Source organism: Cnephaeus nilssonii, assembly GCF_951640355.1.
Source record: "Cnephaeus nilssonii genome assembly, chromosome: 14".
Taxonomy (NCBI): Eukaryota; Metazoa; Chordata; class Mammalia; order Chiroptera; family Vespertilionidae; genus Cnephaeus; species Cnephaeus nilssonii.
In genome coordinates, this window is record NC_137085.1 from 24,972,361 (window position 1) to 24,992,402 (window position 20,042).

At 45.2% G+C, this 20,042-nt stretch overlaps 3 protein-coding genes across 6 annotated transcripts in view; 1 reads left to right on the top strand and 2 right to left on the bottom strand.

The window, feature by feature from the left end:
* The window catches only part of MSANTD3 (Myb/SANT DNA binding domain containing 3), a 28,773-nt gene extending 27,856 nt beyond the window's left edge, over nucleotides 1–917 (bottom strand). For 2 of the 4 annotated variants that reach the window (XR_013814525.1, XM_079790641.1), the window contains exon 1: nucleotides 779–917. The gene's annotated coding sequence lies outside the window, so the exon portion shown is untranslated. The remainder of the gene's footprint in view (nucleotides 1–778) is intronic. The other 2 variants (XM_079790643.1, XM_079790644.1) reach the window with 2 other exon arrangements.
* A 17,403-nt stretch (nucleotides 918–18,320) lies between these two features.
* Nucleotides 18,321–20,042, top strand: part of TEX10 (testis expressed 10) — a 32,863-nt gene continuing 31,141 nt past the window's right edge. The window contains exon 1 of the mRNA XM_079791108.1: nucleotides 18,321–18,494. The gene's annotated coding sequence lies outside the window, so the exon portion shown is untranslated. The remainder of the gene's footprint in view (nucleotides 18,495–20,042) is intronic.
* The window catches only part of INVS (inversin), a 152,513-nt gene continuing 151,242 nt past the window's right edge, over nucleotides 18,772–20,042 (bottom strand). The window contains exon 17 of the mRNA XM_079791106.1: nucleotides 18,772–19,356. Within this exon, the coding sequence (XP_079647232.1) occupies nucleotides 19,319–19,356 (38 nt within the window). The 3' untranslated portion in view covers nucleotides 18,772–19,318. The remainder of the gene's footprint in view (nucleotides 19,357–20,042) is intronic.

Genomic DNA, 20,042 nt, shown 5'->3' on the forward strand with positions numbered 1-20,042 from the left:
GAAACACCCAACCTTCTGAATCAGAATAGGGAGACTAAATTCTTCACTGTTTCCTACCCCTAAATAAAGATTATTCATGCAATCTACAGTAGCTTCATCACAGCGCCAGTGGGCTAATTCAGATAACTCATGCCAACTGTTTAGTACCTAGGCCCTGGTGCACAGAAAGCGCTCGAATTTAGCTATTGTCACTTACGTGCATTAATTACGTACATTCTCTCCCACAATAGCACCTGGGGGTAGGTGTGACATTACGCACTCCACCCCCACACCCCACCGGACCCCCGTTTACGAAAGCAGAGCCTAGGCTCGGAGTCGGGGAGCCTTCCCAAGGTCAGGCGGGCAGCGGTGTGATGCTCGGCCCTCGGCCTCCCAATGAGGGACCCCTCCCGGCACACCCTTGGATGGGACACAAGGGTCTTCAAGGAAACAAGTATGAAAAGCGAGCACAGCGCCCAGGATAGGGTGGGGGCCCCGGGATGGTAAGACCCAGGCACTGAGGATCACAGGGATTCCTCCCTAGAGGCTCCTGGGCCCGGGGTCCAGAGCGCCCGACCCCGGGTGCGCCACCGAACCCCCCGAGGTCCGCGCCGCGGGCTTTGTACGCCGCAGGCCAACCCCGTGCACCGGGTCCCCGTGGCGCGCGCCGGCGGCCGCCCGGCCTGCGGGGCAGGGGTCGCGGCGGCTCGGCCCCCGAAGCCCGCCAGGCCCGCCCGCGGTCCCCGCACGCCCGGCCCGCGCCCCCGCCCCGCTGCGGCCCGGCCGGGGAGCCTCCTACCTGCAGCGGCGGCGCGGCGACCGGGGGAGGGGCCGGCGAGCGCGGGCGGCCTCGGCTCCTCTCGCGGGCTGGGCGCCGGGAGGGCCGCGGGCTCGGAGCGCCGGGCAGACGGCGCGCCCCCGGCCGGCCAGGCCCCGCCGCGCGCGCCGCGGCCACAAAGCCCGGGAGCCGCCGCCCCCCGCGGGCCGCCCGCCGCTCCGGGTGCGTCCGCGCCGAGAGGGGGCGGGCGCGTGGCCCCGCGCAGTCGCCACCTCCCCGAGCTGCGGCCGCCGGCCTCCCCGGAGGCTCGGGGCGGGGCGCGGGGGGCCCCCCACCTCCCCACCCTCTTTCTCTGGGCCGGCGTCTGTGCCCATGGCGTTCCCTTTCCCACCTTCGCGGGGAGCTCAGAAGGGCCTGAAAACTGTGTTTCATTTCCATGAACCACAAAAGGACGCATTTGTCACTAGGGATTTGGCGACCACGAGCATCGGTGCAAGCCCCTGTCTGAGACAGGCCCCCTTTCTTTGGGGACTCCCTGATACTTGGAACGGCCAAGCCGCCCTATGCTGGCTGCATCACGGAGGGTGTGTGTGTGTGTGTGTGTGTGTGTGTGTGTGTGTGTGTGTGTGTGTGTTAATTTGCGGAATGGATGTGGATGTGTGTGTGTGTGTGTGTGTGTGTGTGTGTGTGTTAATTTGCGGAATGGATGTGTGTGTGTGTGTGTGTGTGTGTGTGTGTGAATTTGCGGGATGGATGTGTCTCCCCCTAGACTGTGGGCTCCCTAGGGCAGGGACTCTGAAACCTACGGAAATATGAATAGGTATGAGCTTTAGTTGATAATGTATCAGTGTTCCTCTTCCCATCCCCGGAGTCTGGAAGGGAGGGGAAAAGGAGGGGAGGGCAGGACAGGCTGACTGCAGGATGGACAACTAATTGGATTAAAAATAATCATGATGCTGATGATCGTAATAACAAATGAATATTTGTAAAGTAATAATATCAACATTTGGTCATTACTTGTGACAAAGGTTCCATACTAATATGAGGTTAACAATAGAACAAACTGGGTGTGTGTGTGGGGGGGGGGGGGGGGGGGGGTCTATGGGAACACTTTACTTCAGTGTGACCTTGACCGTTTTAAGAAGCATTGGGTATTTTATAGAATGTCCCTCAGTTCTTCTCAATGTTCGACTGGGCATTTGGATTTGGGGGAGCTCAGTAGCTATGAGCATTTTTTAAATCTGCAGTTCTAGGTATCGAGAGAAATGCTACTTGCACATATGGAAAAGGGGGTATGAATTCTACTGAAGCATTATTTGGAAGAAAAAGGTTAAAACTTAACATCTATCCGTAGAGACATAGCCTGGGCTTTGGGCTTATGGGATGAATAGCGGGGACTAGACTTCTTTCCATTGCACAAGAAATTAATTCCAGAAATATGGTAGTAGCTACTATGTGCGGGGACCCACCTGGCATGAAGACTGTCTTCCCTGGGGTCCTCACTTGATAGATACATTAGAGCATGGACTGGAAGATGTAAGAATGTTCCTTGAAACCCTGCCTCTCGCCCCCCCCCCCCCGCCCCCCAACATCCTTACAGGAGAATACCTAATGCAGAGGAGCACTAAGTCATGTCTGCACCTACCAAGGCAATGGCATCCAGGTTGTCTCTGGGCTTGCCATTCCATTCCCTTCTATACTCCAGGGCACATGTACTGACCCCATCCGCATTTATGTCAGCGTCAGGTCAGTCCTACCTTCTAGAAGCTTACACTCTGGGGGAGTTAGAACACTCCACCATAATGTAAGATGAGGAAAGGGGCACTCAGCAGGGCAAACCGCTAGAGAGGGGTCTTAGAAGGCAGACAATTAAGCCTCATGTTGGTCCCCAGGATTATCACTTGTTCAAAGTAACTAAGTATTGACATACTCAACATATTCAGAATACTTGAGAAAGTGAGGACCCTCACTCAGAATGCTCATAATTTTTTAAAATTAAAGAATAAAAACAATAGGTCGTGCTGTTAATTAGAAGAAAGTAAGATGAACAAATAATGAATAGAAAAGTAATTATTTTGTTTTGATTGCTAATTTGTGTATTTGTGACAAACTATTTTTATTGCAACTTTATTTTCCAAAAAGTTGATTAGTTTCTCAAATATGTAGCGACCTGGACCATCCTCCTATATAATAAAAGGCTAACATGCAAATCGACCGAACTGTGAACGACTGGTCGCTGTGATGCGCACTGACCACCAAGGGGCAGACGCTCAACACAGGAGCTGCCCCTGGTGCTCAGTGCACTCCCACAGGGGGAGCGCCGCTTAGCCAGAAGCTGGGCTCATGGCTGCTAAGCACAGTGGCAGTGGCGGAGACTCTCCCACCTCTGCAATAGCGCTAAGGATGTCTGACTGCTGGCTTAGGCCCGCTCCCCATGGGAAACAGGCCTAAGCCATCAGTTGGACATCTTCTGAGGGCTCCCAGACTGCAAAAGGGTGCAGGCCGGGCTGAGGGACCGCCCCCCCCCCCCCCCGCAAGTGCATTAATTTCGTACACTGGGCCTCTAGTTTTTACATAAATTCCTCTTTTCTTAATGTCTACTTTATGTACCCTTCTGCCCTCCCTCCCAGTTCTTTCTCTCCATGCCTAACACCTTCCCCTAACAATCCTAACTAATAAAGAGGGAATATGCAAATTACCATCACTCCACTACGCTACCAGCCAATCAGAGTGAGTATGCAAATTAACCTGAAACCATGTCTGCAGCCCTGCCTCCCCCGCCACTCCAGGCAACCACCATTCTATTGTCCAATCAGCTTTTTTTTTTTTTTTTTTTTTTTAGATTCCACACAATCTTTATCTTACTCTGTCTGGCTTGTTTTACTTAGCATAATACCCTCCAGTTTCATCCATTTGTTGCAAATGAAAGGATTTCCTTCTTTTTATGGCTGAGTAATATTGTATTACACACACATATGGCACAATTTCTTTATCCATTCATCCATCAACAGACATTTAGGATGCTTCCATATCTTGGCTATAATAAATAATGTTGCAATGAACATGGATATGCACGTATCTCTTTGAGGTACTGATTTTTTTTTTTCCGGATATATATCCAGAATTGAGACTGCTGGATGACACAGTAGCTCTATTTTGGCTGCCTGCCCCTCAAGTAAGTACCTGTTACAGCTTCCATCAGGCAGGGGTCTCCAATGAGTTTTCTTTGTTTCCAGATTTAAGTTACTGCCCCCTCCTCCTTCCTCATGCCCTTAGGCTAATAGGTGCCATCAGCACCTAATCCCTGCCCCCTAAAGGATCTCTGTAAATAGATCCTGTGTTAAACAATCCTCAAATTCCTCTCTTAAAGTGTGCCATCTGTCTCCCCCAGGGACCCTGATTGAGACATTGCCCCAGGGAATTTTTCCTGTAACTAAAATTTACATCACTGGTGCCCAAACTTTTCCTTTTGGCCAATATGAGGGATTTTCTAATTCTTTATACTTATAAAATTGAAAGCTATTTGGTTATTGAACAATCATGCTTTTAAGAAATAGAAACAGAATACAAAGAATATGTTGAATTTTAAATATCAATTTCATAAAGCAAAACAAATTAAAACAAATGTTTGTGTGTATAAAAAATCGAACAGATAATGCTCCAACCTGGTAATAGTAATTCTTGGAGTACCAAGTATTTTTTTCTTTATGATTTTCTGTTTTCCTAGTTTTCTGCAATAATACTACCTTGTTATTATAATGAAAAATATACACATGTAGCGCTATTTTAAAACATTTTTATTTGATCCAACTATACAGATAAGCCTAGACGGGTGCTTCCAAGTACAACCAGGAGCTATGGAGGAAGAAGCAGTGGGATGCCATGCACTTCCTTCTCGGGATGCACTGCTGGCAGTATCACCAGCTCTCTGCGCTCCATAGGGGTACCCCTCACTGCCCCCTACCCGACCTGACCCGATAAAACGCAGACTGGGCTACAAGGCCAAGCCAAAGTTATGTCATATATAGGGTTCGAGTGCTCCGTGGTGGCTGCAAATGCCCAGTTCCTAAGGGTGGGATGAACTAAGGCAAGCCTGCCCATCATGTATTTACCAGCTCAAGTTTGCTCGAAGCCTTCAGTCTATTGTCAAGGAGTGAGGTGGATGCCACTGTGGGGCTCGGAGAGTCCTGGATTCTTACTGGGTTGGTGAAGATTCCACAAATTCTTGGAGTTGATCCTCATTGATCCACTCCATAAGGCTATCTATCAGAAGGAATCCTGACACCCAGTGGATTACCAAACCAGTCCCCAAGCACAGGGAGATGCGAGGGCTGACATCGGCAGGCCCCAAGAGCTGTGGCCTTGGAAAGGACCCACGAGTTCGCTGCCCAGCTCTACCGTCACTGCTAATGTAAGTAATGTTTGTAAAATTTTTACCTAATAAACAACTTAGAACACTCATGTCTGCTTAAAGGTGTCTTTAATTTGTTAAAACTAGTTATCTGAAGATTGTTCACGAATGCATTGTCAAATTATGAAAGCTAAAGTGCAATAATGTTTGAAGACTATAAAGGGTGGTGTATCTCGTTCCTCATAAGATAAACGCATTTGTCTTTGCTTTATCTTATTAGGGAGTTTCTAGGTCAGTGTTTAAAGTGCTGTTTGGTGTAAGGTGTAAAATAAATTCTGTGAAACATGAAAAAAAAAGAACTAAAATAAAAACAACCTAACCATCCAGCTCATCATTGACCCATAACCCCTAATTCTCAATCTTTGCCTTTAAAATTCCTTAAGTAGAGCTAACCAGTTTGGCTCAGTCGGCCTGTGGACTGAAGGGTCCCAGGTTCCATTCCAGTCAAGGGCACATGCCCAGGTTTCGGGCTCAATCCCCAGTTGGGGGAGTGCAGGGGGCAGCCAATCAATGATTCTCTCTCATCACTGATGTTTCTATCTCTCTCTCCCTCTCCCTTCCTCTCTGAAATCAATAAAAATATATTTTAAAATCCTTGAATAAAAACCAATGGGAAGTTCAGATTTTGAGCTTTAGCTCTCCCGTTCTCCCGGCTTGGCGCCCTGCCAATAAAGTGTCTCAATTTCTCCACTGCAAAGCTCAGTGTTCAGTGATTGGCTCGGCTGTGTGTTGAGTGGAAGGACCCCTTTGCTTAGATAACACTATTATTTAACAGACAAGAAAACCTCTAAAATGGAATCATCCCCAGAGAGATTAAGTGGTTTCCCTGACGTCATGTGCAGCTCATTAGTTCACCTTTTCTCTCTAAAGACTTCCTCCAAGGTATCCTTCCTTTCCTCTGGAGAGATACAGCTTTTCCTGTATTTGTCACTGCCTGCAGGTAATCCTATTAGTTAATCCCATTACAGGCTTTTTTTTTAGGTTAGTAAGTCTACTTCTAGCTCTTTTTTCATAAAATTTATTTTTATTGTTGTAAGTATTACAGATGTCCCCCTCTTCCCCCCACTGGCCCCTTTTAGCCTGCCCCCCCCCCCCAACCCTAGGCCTTCACCACACTATTGTCTGTGTCCATAGGTTATACTTCTATCTTTATCATAGTATATCCCGTATGATTTTTTCTTTTCTCTCCTTATCTCAGTTCTATTTTTAAAAAAATCCAAACTCTCTGATGATTTCTCATCAGGGTTTTCTCACATGGAGAGTCTGATTCAGTCATCAGTGATGTGCTTTTCCTCATCAGGTTGTCTTGTGTGCCATCCAAAATGTAGCGATACAGCACTTCTTTAGAAAGCGTCCCTCTATTATCGTTTCTGGGACTTTCCTCCAAGCCCCTGACACTCATTCTCAAGTTTTGATGCACATGTAAAGTCAGTTGTAAGAGATGTTCACATTAAAGTCTAAAAAATAGCCCTAACCGGTTTGGCTCAGTGGATAGAGCGTCAGTCTGCAGACTGTGGGGGGCGGTCCCAGGTTCGATTCTGGTCAAGGGCATGTACCTTGGTTGCAGGCACAACCCCAGTAGGAGGTGTGCAGGAGGCAGCTGATTGGTGTTTCTAACTCTCTATCCCTCTACTTTCCTCTTTGTAAAAAAATCAATAAAATATATTTTTTTAAAAATAAAAATAAAATGTAAAAATCAGTACGCTTAAAATTGATGAAACGTGTTATGCAGCAAGATCTCTTCCATTTATTAAAAGAATAAATATTTTTGTGCCAAGCACTATAGATTGGCTCCCAGAGTTATCCCCAGTCCTCTCTTTTTAACTTCTAACAGCTTTATTGAGATACAATTTACAGACCATGCAATCCACCCATTGTAAGTATTCAGTTTGATGACTTTTAGTAACTTTATACTGCTGTCCAACTATCACTACAATCCGGTTTTAAAAATGCTTTCCATGCCCTGGGGGATCAAGGGCAGGGCCAGGAAGTGGGTCAGGTCTGGTTGGGACTGCAGAGTGGCTTTGGGCTTGCGGAATGGTGGGGACCAGGTTCTGTGTTGAAGGAGTGGCATAAAGCATCAGTTCCAAATATTTCCTTTCACTTCATCTTTCTAGAGTATCTACAATATGTATCTACAATATGCAAGCTCCTACCAGGCAAAAGAGTGGCATTCCTTGTGTCTTCCATCTATAGGTGTAGAAGGAACAAACGTTGCAATGTGCTTCAATGAGTACAAAAACGGCAAGAACTTGAGGAGGGGTCAGGATGAGGATAGGAGGTGGGGAAGGGGAATTACAGAATGAGATGGTGTAGGTCAGCGTCCAAATATGCAAATGCCCGGGAAATGGCATTCAGGGTAGCTTCTAAGCAATGTCCTGTGAGTTCACAAATCTTTATTTTGAATTTTTTAATTCTTTTTAAGATTTGGAAACAGCCTAGGTGCCCGTCAGCAGATGACTGGATCAGAAAACTGTGGTACATCTACACAATGGAATACTATGCTGCCATAAAAAAGAAGGAATTCTCATCATTTGCAGCAACCTGGATGGAATTGGAGAACATTATGTTAAGTGAAATAAGTCAGTCAATGAAAGAAAAATACCACATGATCTCACTCATTTATGGATAATAAAGAACATTATAAACTTGAACAAAAAGATAGATACAGAGACAGTAAAGCATCAAACAGACGGTCAAATTACAGGGGGAAGGTTAGGGAGAGGTGGGGGAGATAAGAGATCAATCAAAGGACTTGTATGCATGCATATAAGCATAACCAATGGATGCAAAACTCTGGGGGGTGAGGGCATATATGGGAGTGGGGGGGGGGCAATGGTAAGATATGTACACATATAATACCTTAATAAAAAAATGGAAAAAAAAATTTTTATTTTTATTGTTGGCACTATTACATATGTCCCCATTTTCCTCCCCTTTGCCCACCTCCACCAAGCCCTGCCCCCCTTCCCTCCGGCCTCACCACACTGTTGTCTGTGTCTATGGGGTTATAAATATATGTTCATTGGCTAATCCCTCCATCTTCTTCCTCTTTTATTCTTAATTTACATTATTTTTCTGTTTTCCTAAGATATTTTCTCTCTTACTAATTATTTTAATCAATTTTCTTTATCCTGATATATGTTTTAAAATTTGTTTAATTCATTCACTGAGACCTGTCTGGTGACAGTTCTTTCTTTTTTGTTTTTATAATGTTCTTCTGTTCAATATTAGATTACTGGTTTATATAAAGGGATATTGCTCAGGAACAGTCAGATGGAGGAGATACATAAGGCAAGGTAAGGGGAAAGGGGAGGTGAGCTTCCATGCTCTCTGCGCAAGCTGCACTCCCTGAATCTCCACATGTTCTCCACCTGGAAAGCTTCCACAGATCGTAGATTTCCTTCACGGTGCTCATCGGCATTCTGTACTAAACCCATCAGCTCTCAGAGTGTGCTGTACTTGCCAGTTTGGTTGTCAGTGATCTCCATTAGACTGCAGGCTCTTTGAGAGCAGAGACTGGGTCTGGCCCATATTTAAATTCTTAGCTCTAACCCAGTTCCTGGCAAAGAGTAATGCCAGGAAAATATGATGAGTGACCATATCCTTTGAGCAAAGGGTTGTGTAATGTACTATATAGAATAAAAGGGTAAAATGCAAATTGACCCTAACAGCAGAACGACCGGAATGACCAGTTGCTATGACGTGTACTGACCACCAGGGGGAAGACGCTCAACGCAGGAGCTGCCCCTGGAGGTCAGTGTGCTTCCACAGGGGGAGTGCTGCTCAGCCAGAAGCCAGCTCATGGCTGGCCAGCGCAGCAGCGGTGGCAGGAGCCTCTCCCGCCTCCATGGCAGCGCTAAGGATATCTGACGAATGGCTTAGGCCAGCTCCCCACCATTAGTTGGCTGTTAGTCAGACATCTCCTGGGCTGCCAGAGGGATGTCTCACTGACAGCCTAGGCCAGATCCCCCAAGGCAGTGGTCGGCAAACCATGGCTCGCAAGCCACATGCAGCTCTTTGGCCCCTTGAGTTTTTAGCAAAGGCCAGCTTTAGGAGTACTCTAATTAAGTTAATAACAATGTACCTACCTATATAGTTTAAGTTTAAAAAATTTGGCTCTCAAAAGAAATTTCTATCGTTGTACTGTTGATATTTGGCTCTGTTGACTAATGAGTTTGCCAACCACTGGCCCAAGGGATCCTGGACTGTGAGAGGGCGCAGGCCAGGCTGAGGGACCCCTGCCCGTAAGTGCACGAATTTTCATGCACCGGGCCTCTAGTAGAGTATAAAGATGACTGAGGTTCCAGTCCCACCTTTTTGGAGTTGACATTTTAGTGAGAGTGGAAGACAGATGTTCTATAATAATAAATTGAGGAAAGGGGCATGCAATAACCAGGGAATAGGCCCAAAAAAGACCATTCATTCTCCTACTAGTCCTGAGGATTATCTCTATGGTCCCAAAGTTATTAGGCCTAAACATCTACAGGAAATGTAAAAACATGGAGGACTCTGCCTTAGGGAGCCCATCATCTAAAAAAGCCCAAGGCTGTGCTACAGAAGGTTGGACTATGCCTAATTGACTAAAGACTATACTCAGATGATTAATTATTGCACCAAGGTGGGGGAGGGGGCAAAGGGGACAGCCCAGAGGAGCCTGGAATGCTGTCAACAAGAGGGAGGAAGGCAGCATTTTTGTAAGTTGTAGTTTCCACTGAAGGTTCCTAGGATGGAAAAGGGAAGTGGGGATCAATCAGTCCAGGATTGGCTGCTGTTTCTGAGGCAGGATCAGGAGTGGGATAAACCAGGGGTTGGGTGCTGTCTGTTGACAGGGTGTCCGGGTCAGTCGTGGAGAGGACACTTTAAAGTGATCTAACATGAAAGGGTAGGACCAAACAATGGAAAACAGCAACAAGAAACATCCTAGAAGATGAGTCTGCAGATTGAAGTTCAAAATACAAATGGGAGGTGCACTCCTCAGGAAATGAATAATAGAGTAAAAAAAAAAAAGTTTAAAATTCTCAAAGGAGTGAAGGAAGAACATCCGTAAAAGAGAACAGAATAGCCCTAACCGGTTTGGCTCAGTGGATACAGCGCTGGCCTGTGGACTGAAGGGTCCCAGGTTCTATTCCGGTCAAGGGCATGTACCTTGATTGCGGGCACATCCCCAGTAGGGGGTGTGCAGGAGGCAGCTGATGGATGTTTCTCTCTCATCGATGTTTCTAACTCTCTATCCCTCTCCCTTCCTCTCTGTAAAAAAATCAATAATAATTAAAAAAAAAGAGAACAGAATAATAAAACACTACCACCGGGAAGGAAAACCACAGTGAAATAGAAATCTCAATAAACAAGATGAAATCTGGAATGAACACTGTTAAGAAAAAACACTTGGGAAATTCTGTTGAATTCATCCAGAGCACCCACAGAGGAAAAAGCAGTTATAAAAAACCAGGGAGGATAGTTTGAGACATTCCAACATATATTTAATAGTGGGTGAATGGTCACATGTGTTATGTGAATTATATCTCAATAGAGCTTTTAAAAATATATCTAGATCTAGGTATGTGGGAGATTCAGGAGAGAAGAGAGGGAATATTGGTGAAGTGTGACTGAACAAACAGCAGCTGATTATTTTCTAGACCTGAATAAAGTCTTAAGTCGTCAGAGAGAAGCCCTAAATATGCTCTAGTGAGTCTGTAAAACCATAAGGAATAAGAAACACTGCAATACAGAATGATAAAGTGTATGCAGTTGAAGTCCATCTACCCCCTCAATACTACTTTCCTCTCCACAGATCATCCCTATTAACAGCTTGGTGTATGGGTAGTCATCTATATTTATATTTATACTAGAGGCCCAGTGCACAAAATTTGTGCACTCGATGGGGGAGGGTCCCTCAGCCCAGCCTGCACCCTCTTGCAGTCTGGGAGCCCTCAGGGGACCTCTGACTGACAGGGAGCAGGCCTAAGCCAGCAGTTGGACATCCTCAGCGCTGCCACAAAGGCAGGAGAGGCTCCTGCCACCGCCGCTGCGCTCGCCAGCCTTGAGCCCAGCTTCTGGATAAGCGGAGCTCCCCCTGTGGGAGTGCACTGACCACCAGGGGGCAGCTCCTGCATTGAGCATCTGGCTCCTGGTGGTCAGTGCACGTCATAGCGACCAGTTGTTCCACCGTTTGGTCAATTTGCATATTAGCCTTTTATTATATAGGATCTTTACACAAAAAGGTAGTTCAGTATGTGTGTGTTTTGGCTTTGTTTTTAATTAATAAAAGGGATCTTACAATACATTTGCTGTACAACTTTCTACTAATTTTGATTCTGTTTTCAGTGTGGACCTCAGGTAGCAGAAAACACAAATGCTTTCATCTATCTTCACGAATACAAAAAATACATTTTTGAGTTAATAAGCACACACCTTCACACACCCACAAGTATTTGCACATTTATATTTATGTCAGTTACAATCTAAAACCCAAAAAAAAATTTTCAAACTCATGTTTATCTTTGTCTGCACCATTTACTTATTCTTTTGTATTAAATATAATTACATATTTGTTTACATTATGTGATTACATATGTAATTACTAGAGATTAAGAAAACCACCTGTCTGTAGCAAATGGTTCACAGATATTTCTTATTGATACAACAGCTACATTCTTTGCGAAACAGTAGGTCAGATGTTTGGAGCTGAGAGACCTAAGAATATTGTCCCTCTGCCCTAACATGACAACTCTTCTTCAGTTCTCCTTCCTCCTTTGGAATTATCTCCATTACCCGGGATGGGAAATGACACCTCAGCACCCTAAGCTTTGTAACAGGACGTTTAGGTAAAGCAAAGGGCACAAGTACCAAATTTATAAGATCATCTGTTCAGGCCAATTCTTTCTATTTGTACACAATTAACTGAATTTCATAAAAGATATATAAAATATGGTAACAATACACATATTATAGCTTTTCTCCTACATAAGCTATATGTGGAGAAGCAGTGTGTAATGAGTGAAGGCAGGCTACCAGGTAAAATTCCCTGCATCACAATTTGAAAGTTGTGTGACCTTGGAAAAATTTATTTTATATTTCTGTATTTCAGTTGTGCCATCTATAAAATTTGGGTAATATTAGTACTTCTTTTATCAGGTCATTGTGAGGATGAAATGCATATGTATCTATATATATAAAAGGCTGACCAGCCAACTGGCCAGTAGGTATGGCATTCACTGAGAGGGCACCAGGAGGCAGATGCTCAACGCAGGAGCTGCTGAGCTGCAGTGACTTGGCAGTGCGATTCTCAGGTGAGGGGTGACGGGTGACGGGTGACCGGTGACGCACCCCGGAACCAGAGAGGAGGGAGCCCGATTCCTCGCGGGGCTGCACGGTTCCACCTTCGGCCATAGGTTATGTTGTTGCTGGGGCACTGTTGGCCCTGAATGTGGTTTACGTTCCACATCCTGTACGACAGCAACTTTGCAGAGTGCCTCTTGCACTCCGGGACCCCTCAGGGATGTCGGAGAGCTGGTTTCTGCTGAGTCCCCGCAGGCCAGGCAGAGGGACCCCACCTGCCAGAGGTACCCTGCTCACTGCTCACTTCACAGATGCCCTTGGAGCCCCAGTGCCGCCCCAGGTGCTGCCGACTGGGGAGGGACTGCGGGAGGTTGGCTCCAGGTCGTGTCTGGCCATCTTGCTCAGTCCCGCCCCACTGGCCACCTTCTAATTAATTTCCTTTCAATGTGCACAAATCCGTGCATTTGACCACTAGTGTGTGTGTGTGTGTGTGTGTGTGTGTGTGTATGTATATATGTATATGTATATATCATATTAATTACAGTTCACTGCTACATGTACTTAAATTTTTTAAAACTTTGACATAATTTCAAACTTCTTTTTTTATTCTTTGTTTAAAGTATTGCATGAGTCTCCTTCCCCCCCCCCCCCATTGACCTCTCCCCAGCCACCCCCATGCCCCAGCATAGGCCCTCACCCCCCTACTGTCTGTGTCCATTGGTTATGCTCATATGCATGCATACAAGTCCTTTGGTTGATCTCTTACCCCCTCACCCTCCCCAACCTCCCCCACCCCTGCCTTCCCTCTTAGGTTGGACGGTCTGTTCGATGCTTCTATGACTCTGCTTCTATTTTTGTTCATCAGTTTATGTTGTTCATTATATTCCACAAATGAGTGAGATCATGTGATATTTATCTTTCTCTGACTGGCTTATTTCTGATCTACAGAACCATGAGATAATGAATGGGTATTGTTTTAAACCACTACATTTGTGGTAATTTGTAACAGCAGCAACATAAAGATATTACAGATGTCTTGTTTTTCTTTAAATTGGGCCTGAGCACGGCCAAAGCACTTTGCATAATGGGTGATAGGTACCCTCAAACATCTAGTATTATGCAATACCCACCTTAGATGTTAAATACATTCTTCAAAAATGAAAATAATGTTTCACTGAAGAATCTTTTGGTGGCTAGGAGCAGAAAGCCATCCGAGCAATTCCAATTAAAGGGAGTTTGTTGTAAGAATAGAGGAGGAAATCTCAGGGACCACAGGCATAGATAAAGACCCTAGTCACTCCACAGAGCGTTCCTGGAAAAGTTCCCTCACACCTTCAAGCAAGAGCAGAGTGCGGATAAACATAAACACAGATAATGTCAACAAATTAACTGAAATTAAATGCTTAATTTCCCTCCACACTGCACATTCATGGCTCATTTGATAAAGTCCTCTAAATCTGATTATGTATAAGCTATGTAATTTAGGATTTTTAAGACTATTTAGAACAGTGACCCTGGTGGGAAACCGAGAAGGAGGGGTGCAGAGAGGTCCTCTGGCTGGAGGTGGAATTCACAGGTGTTCGTGGAGGACTGGGTGTAATGGTGAGAGAGAAGGAAGAGCCACGTATGATTCCCAAGATTTTGGCTCCTCTGTAAGCTCCAGGAGGACAAATACAGAATTTTAATTTTCCTTATTATATCTACAATGTTCAGCACGCAGTAGGTACTCAATAAAAATATTTGTTGTTCAGTGATAGAAAACCACTGCCTATGTTTCTTTAGCGGGGGAATGGCATGATCAGATTTGGGATTCAGATAATTAGCATGGACAGCAGTGTGGAGCACGAACAAGGCTGAGAGGGCGTGGCCGATGAGAGCTGTCTATAAAAACCCAGTCTCCTCTTCTTCCTGAGCATGCAGCTATACTACATTTTCCAGCCTTGCTAAAGGTAAGTATGGCCATGGCCATGGCCATGAAAGTATGCTCTATGTCTACTACTGGGCTTCCAGCAAGGACATTTTTATTCCCACCCATTAACTAAAACTTTTCTTTCAAAAATTATTATAGTCCTAACCACACTCACTTGACTTCTAGGGAAGAAAAAAAGGACTAGGAATCCAAATCTAGAGACTTTTGAGAAACACAATACCAAAACAAATAGAGAAATTAGTGACAAGGAATAGACCAAGTTGTTGGAGCAATATAATAAAGGACAAAAGAACACAAATCCTAAGTAATAATTTCAAATGGAGAAAGATGTAGAAGGCTCTTAACATTTTTTTGAGTGGGCATTGTTAATATTTTAAAAGATTATTCCCTGCTCCTTCCTTACCCCAAATAGAAAAAACCGTGGGCTATTTATAATGCCCCAAATTTAAAAACAACCTTACTGCTCAACAATGGGGGTCTGGTTAAATTGATTACAGTAAAAAAATAAAGAAAATGAATTGATTACAGTAAATTCAAACAAGGAAAGATTATGTAGTCATTTCAAATTATCATGTACATAATACTTATGAAAATGAAAAGTTAAGAATGACATTAAGTTTTTTTTTAAGTGGTTAAAACACAGTGAGTATAATATGCTCCCATTCATTTTTATGAGTATGTAGAATATAGTCTGGATAAAATCTCACCAAAATGGTAGAAATGGGTATCTATGCTTGTGTGATTGAAGTAATTTTCTTTTCTTCATTTTATTTAGATAAAAATTATACTTTTCTAAATTAACATGTACTAATTGAGCAATTAATATTGAAAATAAGAAGATGCTCATTATTACCAGTCATTAGGGAAATAGCAACCAAAACTACAATAAGATAACATTTCACACTGATAGGATAGCTACTATTCAGAAACACACACAGAGAAAATAACAAGTGTTGGTGAAGCTGTAGAAAAATTGGAATGGAATGTGAAATGGTATAGCCACTATAAAAAACTGTATGGTGGTTCCTCAACAAGTTATAAACAGAATTATTATATGATTCAGCAATTCTACTTTTGGTTAAATCCAAAATAATTGAAAGCAGGGTCTTAAAGTGATATTTGGCATCATTATTCACAATAACAGAGGTTGAAGCTACACAAGTGTCTATTAATAGATGAATGATTAAACCAAATGAGATATATACATAGAATGGAATATTATTTAGCTTTAAAATGGAAGGAAATTCTGACACATGCTACAACACAGATGAACCTTAAAGACATTATGTTACTTGAAATAAGACAGTCACAAAAACACACATCTCACATTTAATCCAACAGGAGACTCTGTTGACTTAACCTTCAAACACATCCTGACTTCCCCTACTTGACACCACCTCCCCGGCTGATCTAAGCCATCCCATGCTCACTGTTAAAAGCTTCGGAGTAGGTCTCCCTGTTTCCACCATTGCAGTCTAGATAGTTTCCCCCTAAAATCTAATATCAGCAGTATAGCTGTGTGGTGATTTAAAAATCTAAGGTCAAGTCACTCTTTGGCTCAAAACCCCTCAATAGCTCCCCATGTCATTTGCAGTAAAAGCCCTATAATGGCCACGAGGACTGTTATATGTGTAACATATAATGAACCTTTAGGAGTCACATTTTCGTGCAAAAAAGTAAAATTTAAAAGCTATCAAGATTACAGCATAAAATTTCCAAAAGCCTCCCAATATTTAAACCAAAAAAGGGGGGATAGTAGAAGAATATCATGTAAGGAAAAATATCCTGCAAATAAATTACATCTAGAAAATTTTTACTTTAGAAAATTAACTTTCATTTGTAATGCTAACAGCAAGTCACCCAGGTAAAACATACATGGTGTCAAAACAAGCCAAAGGAAAATCATTTGGGCAAAAAAATGAAAAAGGATCGCAAGTCAAATTTATAGAAAATATTCCTTTATTAACTTTTGGTCGAGAATATGTTTGTATATTTTCAGAAAACAACTCCGAGACATGTGGATTCCTGCAACAGAGAGGAATTGACAGGAGTGCTCCAGCCATGAAGTCAGAAGAGAAACAGTCCAGAGATGGAAGACGCTGACCATGCCTTGCCATACTAGCAGTCAGCAGATATGCGTCACTGCAGATTGCCCAGGACCAAACCAGAGAGGGTCGGACCTGCAATACCACCATTTGTCCACCATCCAGAACTGAAATATCATTGCTGTTATGAACACATTAACAACTGTTAGACATAGAAACCGGGACTCAAAAGAACTGTTGGCCCAGAAAGAAACTCACTATAGACTGATTCATTTGCCTCTCAGCATAACTATTATTGCTTGTCTCATTTTCGGTTCCTATAAGTGTATTCCTAGTATCACATGAGCGCACTCATCTAGGGGAAAAGATGAACAACATAGACTGAAGAACAAGAACAGCATTGATCAGACTGTCAGACCTCAGAGGGAAGGTAGTGGAGGGTGGGGACAAGGGAGATAGATCAACCAAAGGACTTGTGTGCTTGCATATGAGCCTAACCAGTGATCACGGACAACAGGGGGAGGAGGGCTTGCGTGTGGGGGGGTTTGGGAAGGGAACGGGGGGAAGGGGTTGATGACAAATATGTGATACCTTAATCAATAAAGCAATTTAAAAAATAAAGTATATAAAACATCAATATAAAAAAGAAAAAAAAGAAAAAAGCCAGGCCAAAAAAACACCCCCAAAGGTTTTGGCATGAGAGACTGGAAGGATGGAGTTGCTATTTGAGATGAAGAAGCTGGAGGAAGAGTAAATTTACGGGGGGAAATCAGGAGTTCCATTTTGGACATGTTGACCTTGAGACATATAGTGATATCCAAAGGAAATGTTGAATAAGCTATTAGACATAAGTCTGGAGTTCAGGGGATATGTCTGGATGGCAACAAACCTTTCATTTTCTGATGTAGTCTCATACTTTTTAATACCCTATAATATTGGTGACTCCCAAATGTTTATGTTTACAGTGGATTCAAGCAGATTATGGATGTATGGCTGTGTTGCCAGGAAAGAGAGGTGAGCACCTTGGTCTGCCACTTTATCTCTGATCATATAAACCACATTTTCAAGAAAAAACAGAAATCCAGAAATGTTTATAAGAAATCTGATCTTTAAAAATTGGTGAGCAAACGTCTTTGTGTCCAGTGCTTGGATCTCAGGTTACCTCTGAATCCCTACCCAGTAAACTGAGGCTCATACGGTTGTCAACGTTACTCAGTCGTATATCTATCTGGTAAGCTGTAAAGAGAAATTTGAATCAAGGTCTAAAATCCATTAACTGAGGTTCTTTCCTCCACACCACCTGCCAATCTTGGGCAAGGGTATCCTTCAAAGACCCAGTCTCCTTGATTTCTCATCCCCTTCCTAGGCATTTTAATCTCTCCCTTAATTTCTCTGGGCCCACTAAATTTCAGGAGCGGGAATCTTGGTGCTGAGAAACGGAAGTATTAGGGAAAACCCTCCACTAAGACTCCAGCTTCTAGGTGTATTTTGCCTTCTGTCAAGTGATTCTTGATTGCTCCATCCAGGTTCCAGTCCCCAGGGATTCTATGACCCTTGCAGTTCCAATGAAACTTTCCTCAATTCCATTCAACGTATATTCTTCTTCGGATGTGCCTTTAGGTCTGAAGCACCGTGGTCTGGAGCAGGGAGAAAGGCAGCCGTCTGCCCGCCGTAACCTGGGCAGCACCCCCGCGCAGGTCCGGGAATTCAGGGCCGGACCACGCACCCCGCTCTGTGCTCGGGTCCAGCGCTCTCCATCCTCTGCTCCCGGAGCGCGGGGGCTTCCGGCGCCGGCCCCCGCCTCCCGGGGGCGGGACCTGCCGCGGCCGCTCCCGCCTCCCTGGCTGCGCGCGGCTGCGGGTCGCGGTCACGTGAGCGCGGCGCGGCGGGGGAGGGGCCCTGATTTCCGGGCGGCGGAAGGAGACGCGGCCGCGTGAGGACTCGGGGATTTGAAAACACGCTCCGGGAGCGAGAGGCTGAGGCCGGCGGCGCACGCTGTCCCTCCGAGGGCCTCTGCACCGACGCCCTTCCTCGCTGCCTCCGCGCCCCGGGGCCCCGCCCGACTCTCAGGTGAGGGGGCCGGCGCCCATCGGGCCAGGCCCTCCCGGGGCGCGGGACGGCGCGCGGGGCCCTCGCCCCCCTGTCCGCGGCCCAGGCGGGCAGGGCCGGCGGAGGCCGGTCTGCGCCCCGCGGGCGCCGGGCTGGAGCGCCCCTGCGGAGCTCGCCCCGGGGGCCGGGCCGGGCCGTGCGGAGGCGGCTGCCTGCGGGCGTTGGAAGCGCCTCCGGTGACTGGGCGGGTTCGCGCGGTTTGGGTCCGGGAGACTTTCAGGCGGGTGTGCGTGGATTGGGCCCCGGCTCTGGTCCTGACTGCGCTGCACGGGAGCAGGAGGAACGATCGTTCCTCCAAATCCAGGGGGGTGTTCACTTCTGGGGTGCGAGACTGAAGACTTGGGGAGGGGAGGAGCCGTCGTCTCCCACGCGCCGTCCAGGTGTGGAGGGGGCCCGGGCCACCGGTTCTGTCGAGCAGCCGGTGTCTCCGATTGGACCCCTCGGTAGAGTTTGGGGGAGCTCATGAGCGGAAAAGGGGTTGGAGAGGAAATGTTCAGAGACTTGAGTGCAGGGTGCTTTCTCCTTCCTACTTTGGGGGAAAAAAAAGAATTTTGGAAGTTAGGGAGGGAAAAGAGGTGGCCGACCAATGAGCTGGAATGCGGTTTGGTGGGAATCCTGATACGCCAGCATCCCCCTTCTGTTGCAGTTAGAAGACCGGCGTTTGGAATGCGTGAGGTTCGGTTTGGGGGCTCACCCACGTAGGCGCTCCCGGGATGGGAGTGTGCAGCCCCGGAGCTGGCGTGCCTGCCTTCTAGTCAGTCCGCGCTGGTGTGAGAGTGGCTTAGTCAGGCTGCTTGGTGTGCGGTGCTTTGACAGTTTGTATCTCGAGTGAAAATAACAGAAATGGAACTTGAGTTCCTAGTATGGAAATGGTCTCCGTGTACCATAAAAATAATCTTACCAGCCTTAAAGAAGTCAAGGAAGGGCGTTCAGCCCTCTTAATTTTCCTAACCGAGGGAAAACACAAGTGTTAACAACTACAAAATGATGGATAATATGGCATAAACTTGACTGCAGGCTGTTGGATATCCATTAGGTATTTAGTGTCTAAAGGTAGCACAGAGGATTTGGAGGGCTAGTTAATTCATTCGCATTTTCTGAATGTCTTGTACCATTTATTTTTTTTTTCTCTGATACTAGTTAATAAATTGTAGGGAACGCTCACAGAGTGTACTTGCTCAATTAAAAACTTTTTCTTTGGTATTAAAAGAGGCCAGGTAAGTATTAGGGACTATTTTTTTTTTAAGTTGGACCCATTTTTTTTGTTTTAGTTTTTTTAGACTAGAATAACAAGAGGTGTGGGTGGGATGAAAACTTGGAAATGGGATAAGGGAAATAAGGTGAGCCCTTTTTCTACTCAGTTTTCCAATTTTCACCTTGATTCTAGTATATTTATGCAGAACTGTCTTATGTATGGGTCCCTCTTCAACTTTTAAAAAAATATTTTTATTGATTTCAGAGAGAAAGGGAGATGGAGAAAGAGAGAGAAACATTAATGATGAGAGAGAC